The 13903-nt window shown below is 31.5% G+C and overlaps 1 protein-coding gene across 10 annotated transcripts; it reads left to right on the plus strand.

Moving 5' to 3' along the window:
- The first annotated feature begins 780 nt into the window (after positions 1 to 780).
- LOC145045577 (ARM repeat superfamily protein) lies at positions 781 to 12440 on the plus strand. Of its 10 annotated transcripts, none has more exons than XM_078993904.1 (31): positions 781 to 925; positions 1014 to 1089; positions 1348 to 1797; positions 2149 to 2446; positions 2518 to 2678; positions 3076 to 3141; positions 3298 to 3415; positions 3526 to 3635; positions 4085 to 4180; positions 4280 to 4403; positions 5654 to 5721; positions 5797 to 5883; positions 6045 to 6197; positions 6265 to 6360; positions 6436 to 6495; positions 6578 to 6696; positions 6769 to 6856; positions 7076 to 7180; positions 7473 to 7577; positions 7658 to 7710; positions 7812 to 7875; positions 8990 to 9124; positions 9209 to 9321; positions 9400 to 9493; positions 10401 to 10620; positions 10718 to 10848; positions 10928 to 11074; positions 11141 to 11269; positions 11367 to 11465; positions 11776 to 11814; positions 12036 to 12440. In XM_078993904.1, exons 4-31 carry the CDS (start codon positions 2206 to 2208, stop codon positions 12171 to 12173), a joined length of 3159 nt encoding a protein of 1052 aa, XP_078850030.1. In that variant the 5' UTR covers positions 781 to 925; positions 1014 to 1089; positions 1348 to 1797; positions 2149 to 2205; the 3' UTR covers positions 12174 to 12440. The 10 variants fall into 10 exon arrangements, with proteins under 10 accessions (XP_078850030.1, XP_078850033.1, XP_078850051.1 ...); XM_078993907.1 differs by having other exon boundaries at positions 1749 to 1797; XM_078993925.1 differs by having other exon boundaries at positions 1014 to 1069.
- Positions 12441 to 13903: the final 1463 nt, after the last annotated feature.

Consider the following 13903-nt stretch of genomic DNA (forward strand, 5'->3'; position numbering starts at 1 on the left):
CCAAATTTGAGTATCTGAGATGTTTTAAATTAGGTTTTGGACTTCACTCAGGAGTTTTGATTTCAAATGGATGTTTTTGATTGAGCATAGTACGTGATATCCACTTAGATTACAAGTCTTACAAGAGTTGATGTTTACATGAAAACAAAATTTCCTAGCTAAAAATGTTAGTTGTGACAAAGATAAAGGATACTAAACTTAGTGTACAAGAAAACCCTTCATGCTGGAGCCGAAGGTCTTCATAGTATGATGCAACGCTAAATAAGTGATCAACATGAAAAATGTTTGACCCTTATCAAATTTTTAGGTTTGACCTAACATAACTCTTATTCGAATCACACTGAATACATTGGCTGATTGAGGGGGAATGATAGAGATTTGTTCGCCTTCTATAAGCGTGAACAACATCGACAACAGAAAAGTAAAGGGTCAAAATGGTCAGTGTCCATGTGGCAAAGCACGTAAAAATTTGATCTTATTAAACTAGTGACATGACAATTGACAAGCCACGTAGGCAAGGGGATGCCACCTATAGGACGACTAACAACTTCAAGTAGACGTTGTTGGCAAAAAATACGAGGTCGACAAGTTTTATAAACCATAAGGACCAAGCGGAGAGATGTTCCCATAACTGTGCTAAATCGTCTATTTTGAAAAACCATAGGGCTGATTGCGTAAATTTTGTATAGATTTTAATTGATGAAGGTTTTGGGCCGGTCGGGTCTAAGCGTGTCAACGTGATCGTATAATGAGACGTATTCCGTTTTCTACGGTGATCCATGAATACAGGGACCGAGGTCATAGCAGCAAACTCGAATCGAATTGGTGAGAAAACCTAGGGCTTTTGTTGGGCTTCGTCTCGTCTCTCTATATCTCTCTATTGGAGTATTTATCAAGCCAAACTCTCTGCTCTTTCCTCTTAGTCGTAAGCCACTCCCCTTCTGCATTTCTTTATGCAATTTTTCGATTTAATCCCATTCATTCTACATTCATCTACTCAATTTGGATCTCAGGGGTATCTCTTGTGCCGCTGGAAGAAAAAAAAATCCTCATTCTAGAAGTTGCAAAGGTGTTTGATCACTGATCAGTGTAAATGATGATTTTCTTCAGCTGATTTTGTTTTTGTTCTTTCCATCTGCATCGTGTTGTAACTTTTTGAGTTCTTCATGTTAAGAATCTGTCACGGTTCATACCAGAAAACAATTTCCATACCATGGGGATTCTTCTGTTGGATGGATGTAATGTGAAGAAGATTAGGGGGAATGAAAATGACATGTTTTGATGATTCTTACGTTACGTTATTGAATTACTTTGATTCGGTTTTGATCTAATTTCCTGATCTTTTAGGTCTATAGAGGTGTTCGTAAACTGCTGTACTAGGTGTAGGGGTGGGGATTCGGATAGGAGGGTTGGGTAGTCTTGGTTTACGAGCTACCTCGTGTCGATGTTCGTGTGATCTCTGTTTCTCAATCGACTAGTTCGAATCTCTCAAGATTGACGTCAGTTTTGTCTTGATTTGAGTATGCAGTTGTTTGGAGACAGATTCTATATCTCATTTCCGTTTTACTGAGTCCTTTCCTATATCCATATTGAGAACTTATGTATGTGTGAGACTGCAAAATGGAGATCGGAGAACAATAGATATAAAAGATCAAAAAGAAATTGACTTATGCTCCTTTAGTTTCTTTAAACCATATCGGTTCACCTGATGGCAGTTAATCTTCTTCTTGCTCATTTTCTTTTTACAGGATTGTTGACGTCTTATAGATAGCAAGGATTGGTGATGATCAGCTCATGGTTCTCAATCATAGCGTTCTTTCCATAACCTTTATATATATATATATGTACTATTTTTCTTTTTTCTTTTTGACCTCTCATATGTAATAGGAAATAGTTTGACGATGAGAGATGCTTTCTTGTATGATGAACAATGTAACATCTATATATGTTATAATATCTGGTTCAACTCATATGCTGTAGAGTTGTAGTTCTTGCTTATATGGCCAAATCTTGATTCTTTCTGTTACTGATACATGGGTTTACTTTATGTTAATAAGTGTGTGATCTATATCTGATTTAAGTGAGTCACTTACATTCTTATCTTTTTCTGTCAGGATTCATGACCTCTTCTTATCATATATTTTGTAGACCTAAATTGGATTTTGCTGGTTCTTGACACCTGAAAAACATCAATTCTAATCAAGAATGGAGAGCTTAGCACAGCTGGAAGCTTTGTGTGAGAGACTCTACAATTCACAAGACTCAGTTGAAAGAGCCCATGCTGAGAACACCCTTAAAGTCTTTTCTGCAAATACCGATTACATTTCACAGTGTCAATACATATTGGACAATGCTTCAACTCCTTATGCATTGATGCTAGCTAGTTCAAGTCTTCTGAAGCAAGTGACTGAGCATACACTATCACTGCAGCTGCGACTTGATATAAGTAATTACTCTTATAACCTTTTTCTTTTACACATCAATACAACTTTCCTGACTTGTGGACATCTAATGAAGGAAACTACATCATTACCTATTTGGCAAAAAGGGGACATGAACTTCAGCCATATGTGATCGGATCTTTAATCCAGCTCTTGTGTCGGGTGACAAAGTTTGGTTGGTTTGATGATGATAGGTTCAGAGATGTAGTCAAAGACTCCACAAATTTTTTGATCCAGGTAGTATCTCATCTGCTACTTTAGCATAAACTTCCACTTTTTTCTTCTTATGTGGTGCCTTTTTTTTTTGGTAGAAAACCATGTTGTACATTACCCAAAAAAACAAAGTGAAGAAAATGAACAAAAAACTACGAGTTTTGATTTATGTTATAGATAATAAAGGGCATTTGATTGCTTCATAGTTTTTAGAATCAGTCGGGAGTATTTCCAAGAATTCTGAAAGTTTTCAAGAATCAAAAGCTACAGAGTCTTCTCTTGCACTTTTTGAATAGCAATTAGCAAATCCCTTCTATCTTAATGTTCTTTGTATTACTTATTTGCTGCATGAAATCTTTTCTTGATGCATAAGAATTTAATGCTTTTAAGACTTTACTTACATGGTTGCTGTTTTTATCAGGCATCACCCGAGCATTGTTCTATTGGTTTAAAGATACTAAATCAGCTTGTTAGTGAGATGAATCAGGTTGGTTAAAATATATTCCTACTCCTTAATCACTTCATGGAAGAATCTTTTTATATGGACTTTTTAGTCAATATTGTTGTAACTTGAATGGAGTTTTGTGATTTCTCATTTTCTGTTTTCCTACTCTTTTCATTCCTACCTGTTTCTTTTCAACAGCCAAATCCGGGGTTGCCTTCTACACATCATAGGAGAGTTGCATGCTCCTTTAGGGATCAATGTCTTTTTCAAGTTTTCCAAATATCTCTTACTTCACTTCAACAGCTGAAAACCGATGGTAATGTGATAGTGTTTTTAAGTTTTTTCACTTCAATTTTGGTAAAAAAATTCAATCTTTCTATTTCACAATCATTTTAAAAGAAAAAAAAAACAATTATATACATGCAGTTGGAAGCCGGTTGCCTGAGTTGGCACTTACTCTGGCATTAAAATGTTTATCATTTGATTTTGTTGGAACATCAATTGATGAAAGCTCAGATGAATTTGGCACTGTTCAGGTATGACTTCTATACTTGAATCTTGATTAACATATGAACATGAACACCTGATAAACTCATTCTTTTCCTATTAATATTTTAGGTAAATGCCATATAAACCCTTAAGTTTGCAAGTTTTTGTCGGTTTTACCCAAAGTCGTATTTTAGGTCCATTAATGCCTCAAGTTTGCAATTTTTTTTTTCAATTTTACCTTTTTTGCAAATTTATCTGGTAAAACTGAAAATTTCTACCAAACTTAAGGGCTTTTATGAACCAGAATAAAGGGTAAAACCGAACATTTCTGTCAAACATAAGGGCTTTAATAAATCAAAGGGTAAAATTGAAAAAAAAGTTGCAAACATCCGGTTTTAACGAACCTAAAATCTACAAAAGGGTAAAACCGACAAACACTTGGAAACTTAAGGGTTTTTATGTCATTATCACTAATATTTTGAATGAACATTTGCAGATTCCATCTGGATGGAAGCCTGTTTTAGAAGATCCTTCAACACTACAAATATTTTTTGATTACTATGCAATCACAAAGCCTCCATTGTCAAAAGAGGCAAGTCATTTCTCTCGTTTATCAAATATATTCCTGAATTTCTAGCTTGTTTGTTTGATTTTGAAATCTTTTTTTCAACTTTGGTGTTGTATTTTATAGGCTCTAGAATGCTTAGTGAGATTGGCTTCAGTAAGGCGATCTTTATTCTCAAATGATGCTGCACGTTCTAAGTTCTTGGCCCATTTAATGACTGGATCCAAAGAGATACTACAAGCTGGACAAGGTACATTTTGAAAATTTTTAATTCGAGTTATTATTACTAAAATATTAACCAATGATAATGATAATTCTAGTCATACAAGTTCATTATCTTTTCATATAGCAAATTGACTTCGATTCTTGAAACCAACATCACTTTTGCTTCTATTTTAACCAAGGGAGAATTTTTTATATATCCTTATTAAACATCAAATTATCATATTTGCCCAACTTAATTTCTTAATATCTTCTTAAACTTTCAAAATATCATATATGCTCTTTTTAAACATCAAAAGATCATAAATGCCCTTTTTAAATATCAAAATATCATATATACCCTTTTTAAACCAATGGTAATATCTAAATTCTAAACTACCCTCCATCTACAACATGAAAATAATCAACAACAACAAAAACTAAACAATCAATGCATGCATCAAATTATCATATTTGCCCAACTTAATTTCTAAATATCTTCATAGACTTTCAAAATATCGTATATGCCCTTTTTAAAAATCAAAAGATCATAAATGCCCTTTTTAAATATCAAAATATCATATATACCCTTTTTAAACATCAAAATCAATGGTAATATCTAAATTCTAAACTACCCTCCATCTACAACATGAAAATAATCAACAACAACAAAAACTAAACAATCAATGCATACATCAAATTATCATATTTGCCCAACTTAATTTCTAAATATCTTCATAGACTTTCAAAATATCGTATATGCCCTTTTTAAACATCAAAAGATCATAAATGCCCTTTTTAAATATCAAAATATCATATATACCCTTTTTAAACATCAAAATCAATGGTAATATCTAAATTCTAAACTGCCCTCCATCTACAACATGAAAATAATCAACAACAACAAAAACTAAACAATCAATGCATACATTCCATGGAGAGGGCTGAAGATGAAACGTTTTGTATGACATTCCAACAATTTAGAAGTAGACATTCAATTATTATAGATGTAGAGACTATGGTTAACTTTTTTTAATTAATATAATAATTCTAATATATAAAAAATGATTATAAAGTATTAAAAACATTGCAAAAAAGGATTTGGGCAACATATTCTGAAGGTTTATGAAGGGTAAATATGATATTAAGAAATTAAATCGAAGAATTTTAGAAGGGCATATATGAAATTCTCCCTTTAACAAAATCATTCCCTTTTTATGTGGAAATAGTCCCATATCAACAATTATGATTCTATTCAACAACCTAATCTAAAAGGTTGTTTTGTGAATCCTGTATCAGGTCTTGCTGATCATGATAATTACCACGAGTATTGTCGTCTTCTTGGACGCTTTAGAGTAAACTATCAGGTAATTTTGAATAATTTCAATATCTAAAAATATATCTCTTTTGATAAAATTTAATCTTATTTATGATTCTTACAGCTATCAGAACTTGTAAATGTGGAAGGCTACAGTGATTGGATACGTTTGGTTGCAGAGTTTACTTTGAAATCATTGCAGTCATGGCAGGTTGACTTTTTCTGTTTCAGTCTTTCAGATAATATGATATAACAATCTTCTTTGTAGTATTTTCTAGTAATAAATAAATAAATAAGACTCTTTCTCTTCTTTATTTCTTTACTAAATGCAACAACATATGTTCTACTTTGATCATTTCATGCCTCTTACAGTGGGCTAGTAGCAGTGTATACTATCTTTTAGGGCTGTGGTCAAGATTGGTGACATCTGTGCCCTACTTGAAAGCTGATGCACCTAGTCTTCTTGATGAGTTTGTGCCCAAAATTAGTGAAGGTTTTATCACATCAAGATTTGATTCTGTACAGGTATGTGACACATAATTCATTAAGTTTATATTCATATAAATTCAAATCTGTAAAATTTCAACTATAGGCTACACCCCAAGATGATCTCTCTGAAAACCCTCTTGACAATGTGGAGCTCCTTCAAGACCAACTTGAGTGCTTTCCATATCTCTGCAGATTTCAGGTTTCACTTGTCACATGTGTGTGTGTGTGAAATTTGAAGGATAAATATGTAATCGATCTCTTTTCTGCATTTCAGTATGAAAGAAGTAGTTTGTTTATTATAAACATTTTGGAGCCAATCCTACAAGTGTATACGGTATGTTTTAGTTCAAATGTGAAATGGCATTCCTGTAAATATTGGTATTTATGATGTTTAATATTTGTTTTCTGGATAATAGGAAAGGGCACAGCATCAGATTAGTGATAAAAATGAACTATCTGTCATTGAAGCCAAATTAGCTTGGATAGTTCATATTGTTGCAGCTATATTAAAGATTAAACAGTGTAGTGGTTGCAGGTAACACAAATTAAATATATTCTTTTTTGTCATTTGATCATGTGTAATTTTTATATTTTTCTTTCAATTTAGCACGGATTCCCAAGAAGCTATTGATGCAGAATTATCAGCTCGTGTTTTGCGTATTATAAATGCTACTGATAGTGGATTACATAGTCAGGTAAATCAGTGAAATTTCTTTCACTAATTGTTTTCTTTTGTCTTAATGCATTAAGTCCTAACTATTTACAAATGTTTCCTCATTTGTTTTTTCCTTCCATTTCCACATTATTCTCTGAACATCATCAATCAAAACAAATCTTTATTCAGAGGTCACTTAATGGAACAAATCAACTATGAGTAATTATAAAGAACTTATTAATTTAATATCTTATGGCAGAGATATGGTGAACTAAGCAAACAGAGACTTGACCAAGCAATTTTGACTTTCTTCCAACACTTCAGAAAATCTTATGTAGGTGATCAAGCTATGCATTCTTCTAAGGTAATGAAATAATAAATACTTTCATTTCTTTGTATAACAACATTGTTCAAATCCTTATCTTATTAACGCACTGTACTTTGAAAAATCTATGTTTATATATATATGAAAAATCTATGTTTATATATATATATATATATATATATATATATATATATATATATATATATATATATATTACCTAGATAGATTTTTCAAAGTAAAAATGAAAGTAAGATGCTATAATAAGTTAAGTAGAGAAAGTACATTGCTATTTCTTCTGTTCAACTAAAAAAGGTATCGATTTTTGTTGCAGCAGCTTTATGGTCGACTATCTGAGTTGCTTGGACTTAATGATCATCTTCAGGCGTTAAATTTGATTGTTGGAAAAATAGCAACAAACCTCAAGTGTTACACAGAGGTAATTACTAAAATCTCCTTTGTTTTAAACAATATTGGAAAATTTCATACGATTGCTCATTTGCCATTTTTTACTTACAGAGTGAGGAAGTTATTGGTCACACCTTAAGTCTGTTTTTGGAACTTGCATCTGGGTTAGTTCTGTTTATGATTTATATTTGTGTGTGTGTGTGTGTTTTCTGTAGGAAATGTTATTGGTTATTAGTTCTTAACCATGGGATGAATTTTCTTGCAGATATTCATCAGGAAAGCTACTTATGAAGTTGGACACTGTCAAATTCATTGTTGCAAATCATACAGTAATTATCTTCTATCTGATTTTTCTATATAATTTACAAAAAAAAAGCAGTAAAAGGGTTAGTTTGGTCATTTTCCATTGTTTATACGTTCCAATCCTTTGGAAGATATACAGTCAATTTTCTATCTGATTTTTCTTGGAAAAAATCAGGTCATTTTATATAATTTACAAAAGAAGCAGTAAAAAGGGTATTTTGGTCATTTTCCATAATTTACATTCCAATCCTTTGGAAGATATACAGTGATTTTTCTATCTGATTTTTCTTGGAAAAAAACATGTCATTTTATATAATTTACAAAAAACAGTAAAAGGGTATTTTGGTCGTTTTCCATAATTTACATTCCAATCCTCTGAAAGATACACAGTAATTTTCTATCTAATTTTTCTTGGAAAAAATCATGTCATTTTATATAATTAACAGAAAAAACAGTAAAAGGGTATTTTGGTCATTTTCCATAATTTACATTCCAATCATTTGGAAGATAGACAGTAAATTTTCTATCTGATTTTTCTTGGAAAAATTCATGTCATTTTATATAATTTACAAAAAAAAAAAAATCAGTAAAAGGGTATTTTGGTCATTTTCCATGTTTTACATTCTGATCCTTTGAAAGATATACGGTAATTTTCTGTCTGATTTTTCTTGGGAAAAAATCATGTCATTTTATATAATTTACAAAAAAAAAAAAAAAATTCAGTAAAAGGGCATTTTGGTCATTTTCCATAATTTACATTTCAATCCTTTGAAAGATATGCAAACCAAACAGAAAACTACAAACCGAATTGAACTCTTCTATTCTTGTCTACCAAAACAACAGATTTTAATTCCTTTGATAGATTCTATCATTTATATGCATATTCATATTAAAGGCATAACAGCCTTATGAACTGTAAAGTATGTGAGGGGCTGCTTTTTTGAAATAAATGGTCCTTGAACTTTATTAAGGTTGTCAGTTTTGGTGCACTTATTAATTTTTATTCAGTTTTGGTAAGTCAAAAACCACTTTTGGACCACTTCTGTTTTTTTTTTTTTTAGTTAAAAAAAATGGTTTAGGCAAAGCCTGAATCACCTACTAGTTCTAATTAAACCCTTTATTTTATTTTTATTTTTGTAGAGGGAGCACTTTCCTTTCTTGCATGAATATAGATGCTCTCGTAGTAGAACAACATTTTATTACACTATTGGTTGGTTAATTTTCATGGAAGACAGCCCTGTTAAATTCAAGTCTTCAATGGATCCACTATTACAGGTAGCTTCACAACTTTCATAAATCATTAATCATAAATCATAAATTTTTAATAAGAGTTTGATGATTGTTTTTACTTTTTTATAGGTTTTTATCAATTTGGAGTCAATCCCTGATACTATGTTTCGTACTGACACTGTTAAATATGCATTAATTGGATTAATGAGGGATTTAAGAGGAATTGCAATGGCTACTAATAGGTAATTATTTCATAAACATTCTTTTACTAGATAGTTTGAGTTGTGTTTAGTTTATAATTTATAAATGATTAATTTCAGTCGAAGAACGTATGGACTTTTGTTTGACTGGTTATATCCTGCTCACATGCCTATCCTTTTAAAAGGCATTTCACATTGGGCTGACACACCCGAGGTAAATTCTTTTTAGATAAAGGTTTTTTTTTTTTTTTTTTTGTCTTTTTTTGATTTTGATGTACTCATGTTATCCAAAGTAATATAATATTCATGTCATACACCTATATAGATTGTAAAAATTCATACCATGTAATTATAACCATATAAGGGTTTTAAATGCAACAAATAACAATGTAGGTCAAATGACTTTTTTTTTTTTTAATTTTAGTATCCTACTTTTGTTTTTTCTTATTACAGCATTGTAATTTGTATTTTTTTTCAAATTGTCAGTTTTGTAGGTCAAATTATTATTATTTTTTTAATTTTAGCATCCTACTTTTGTTTTTTCTTTCTACAGCATTGTAATTTGTGATTTTTTTTTTCAAATTGTCAGTTTTGGATAATTACTTTCATATTAGCTGAAAGCCTGAAACAAAAATGTTTATTTAAGATCAAAAGTTGAAATTATTTATTCACCTCCTTTTTTTTTTTATTAAAGAAAATCCCATATTTTTTGTTAGTAGTTTTATCTGGAAAAAAGATGCTTATTGAAAATTGTAGTTGATCATTTTTAAAAAATATATATTTAAGATAAAAAGAATTGAAATTATTTGTTCACCTCTTTTTTATTTTTATTATTCAAGCAAATGCCCATATGTCTTTTTAATAATTTTATCTGGAAAAGAAAATACTTATTGAAAATTATAGTCGATCAATTTTTTTTTTTTTTTTTTTGAAATTTATACATAAAAACATTATCTGTGATAGAAAATTTACATTTAAATTCTACAACAATAGTAAGTCTTTTTAGTCATTTTATCTATTAGCTCTACAATCAAAATTTGGCAACCACTCAAACCAGTTTATTATTTTATGATCACAATTTATTATGGTAGTTTTCTCAAAATAAGTTTGTAATTTTGCAGGTTACTACACCACTGTTGAAATTTATGGCTGAATTTGTTTTAAACAAGGCTCAACGTTTAACTTTTGATTCCTCTTCTCCTAATGGGATCCTTCTTTTTCGAGAAGTTAGTAAGCTTCTTGTTGCATATGGATCAAGAATCTTAACTTTCCCTAATGCTGCTGATATATACGCCTTCAAATACAAAGGGATATGGATTGCATTAACTGTTCTTTCAAGGGGTACATACCAACATACTTTCATTCATTTCATCCTTTAATCTATTATTATTTTAATAAGAAAAAAAAGTTGATTGTCATGTTTCATAATAATCGACAGCCTTGTCTGGAAACTATGTAAATTTTGGGGTGTTTGAACTATATGGAGATAGAGCTCTTGCTGATGCACTTGATATTGCTCTAAAAATGACACTATCAGTTCCTTTGGCAGATATTTTGGCTTACAGAAAGGTATTTAAAATAATAATTTTAACTTGTTACCGAATGTTTTTTTTGCAGCTAATTCTTATTTTGTGTGTGTGTTTTGTAGCTTACAAAGGCATATTATGCGTTTTTGGAGGTTCTATTCAACAGCCATATTGTTTACATGTTGAACCTTGATACAAACACTTTCATGCATATAGTTGGGTCACTGGAATCCGGATTAAAAGGCCTTGATACTAGCATCTCCACTCAGGTATCTTCTATTATTTAATGTCTATAAATAATAATAAACAAATAAAAATCTTTTTTGTTTTGTTAGGCTGCATCAGCAGTTGATAATTTGGCTGCTTACTATTTCAACAACATCACGATTGCGGAGGCACCGACTTCACCTGCTGCAGTCAACCTCGCTCGCCATATTGCAGAGGGCCCCACATTGTTCCCAGAAGTAAAACTAAACTACTTTCTTTAAAAAAAAATGGAAAATGAAAAATGAAAAATCAAAGTAACTTATGTTGCTATTTTCTACATTCAATTAAACCCAGATACTGAAGACGCTGTTTGAGATTGTTTTGTTTGAAGACTGTGGGAATCAGTGGAGCCTTAGTAGACCAATGCTCAGTCTGATACTAATCAATGAACAGGTCATTAATTTATCACTTTTTTCCTTTTACTTTTCAATTTTAATACATGCATAAAAATTAAAAATCCCATGAATACATACACACCATATGATGTTTTTTCTGATTTACAACTCCACCTAAAACGATGTAGTTTTGAATAAAAATAAAACTCACCCTCTTAATTCTAAAATAACCACACGAGGGTGATTTTTTTTTTTTACTCAAAACTACGTCGTTTTGAGTAGTGTTTTATAACACCTATGCTTGGGTGTAATTTGATCTTTGACTGAAGTAAGTCAACTAACCTCTCAACCACCGTTTAATTGCACAGATATTTTCGGATCTGAAAGCTCATATTTTAGGCTCACAGGTTTCTACTTTTCTTTTCTATACTTGTACTGAATTTTCTTAATCTGTCGTTTGTGCAAAAGACGTAAATACCCTTCTTGGCCTCGTCATCAAAAATAGCCTTAGAAAGCATGTCCAGTCTCACTAGACAAGTTTTCTAGGGTTATTTTTGACAACGAGGACTAGGAGGGCATTTTCGTCTTTTATTCCCCGTTGACAATGAGATGTATTTTGGTATTGCAGCCAGTGGATCAGCATCAGAGGCTGTCGTTATGCTTTGACAAACTAATGGCGGACATTTCAAGAAGCTTGGATTCCAAGAACCGAGACAAGTTTACTCAAAATTTGACAATATTTAGACACGACTTCCGTGTCAAATAAAACCAAACATGTCTTTGTCTCATCTCCTCCTAGGTTTGTTTTGTTTTGGTTTTATGTGTCGATCAAATCAATCACGTGTATAGAAGAAGAAAAAAAGAAACATCGTCATTAAAAAAATATCAGAAATGATGTTTGCATTGGAAGGAAGGTCATGTAGTAAGTAAGTAGTGCTGTTTATTGTTTGGACCCAGCTTTGGTACGTACATAAAGCCCTCATATTACATTATGGGAAAATGGGATAAAAAACTAGTTTGAGATTGTATCATATATCATATTGTTGAATGATGGATGATTAAGATTAAAAAAAGACGGACTCATTTTTTAACCATGGTTAAGATTCTCGTCGTAGTTGGATAACCCAACATATAAAAAAAATGCATAGGTGATCTTCAGCTTCGGTAGGTAAACTGCAAGTGGATAAAAATAGAGGTGTACAACAAAAGTGGCCATATATAGGCTTAATTACAAGTAAAGCTGACCACCTACAAAAAAGAATTATAGGAGGAAAAAAGCAGTAATATTGCTAAACCTAGTGCTAAAAAAATAGGTCATAAAGAAGAAGCAAAAGGATGAGATGAACGAAATCAAGCAAGAAGTTTTCTAGAAAAGAATGAGTTTGAGATACTATTTATTGTTCATGGCACATGTTAAAGAAATAAAATATAGTGCACGAGGACGTCTCTTTCATTAATAATAGACATTATCGTAGTTGCTTATTCAAGACAACAAATCTAGTGATGTTTAATGGGATCAACCAGCGGAGGAAGTAGCATTCCCTGCCTCTTCCCTCAAATTCCTCAGTGCAAGTTCTCCTGTTTCCCGCTCCCGCTCGGCTCCTTTCTTTGTTTCCCCATTAACAATGTTTGGTTTGAAATCCTTTGTTTATTGTGTTTAGTCTATTTTTACTCGTTTTATTTCGTTTAACTTTATATCACTCTAAATTTATTATTTCGAAGGCCCCATTAGTTATTGGGGATGGAACTCCCCATTAGTCACGGCAGTGATAACTGTCTAAATATTTATTTTCGACGTCTGATGAAGCGTCGATGGATGGAGGAAATACGCCCTCACACGCTTGATTATGGGGACTCAAATTCAACACCACCTCCATCAGGCCTAAAGGGAAAATACTAAAATAAGTTAGTAATAAAACTTATATATAGTAAAACACCATATTGGAATAAAATTTCATCAGTTATTTATATAAGCTTAAATAATACTTATGTATGATCAAAATCTACCTTTTGGGATAAAGGTACAATGCTAAGACAATACTCGGTAAAACACTCTTGGAATATTGGTGCTTCCCTAATTATATAAGTTAAGATAACATTTATATACGTAAAACATTATCTTTGGTTAAAAAGTTGACTAGTAAACTAAGTTTAAAATGCTTATAAAAAGAATACATGATAATTTCGATATAAACCACTAAAACCTGTGAACTTACCAACATTATATTGACGTTTTCAAAATCGCATGTATTTCTAGGGGATCAAGAGATGGAAGTTGCACACCCAGAAACCATGATATAAAGTTGATTACTCCTATGGAATAGTATTGTATTTTGTAGCTTGACAATTGAAACTTAGATTATTGTGAACTCTGAATATTGCTGTAATCGTTTTTTAGAAATACTACTATCATGGTTATGTTATACTTTTCTATTGTCCAATGACTATGATTAATAAGATGTCGTACAACCCGACGTTTTCACCACTGGTCGGGGG

Source organism: Lactuca saligna, chromosome 1 (genome assembly GCF_052625555.1).
Source record: "Lactuca saligna cultivar CGN05327 chromosome 1, ASM5262555v1, whole genome shotgun sequence".
In the NCBI taxonomy this organism is placed as follows: Eukaryota; Viridiplantae; Streptophyta; class Magnoliopsida; order Asterales; family Asteraceae; genus Lactuca; species Lactuca saligna.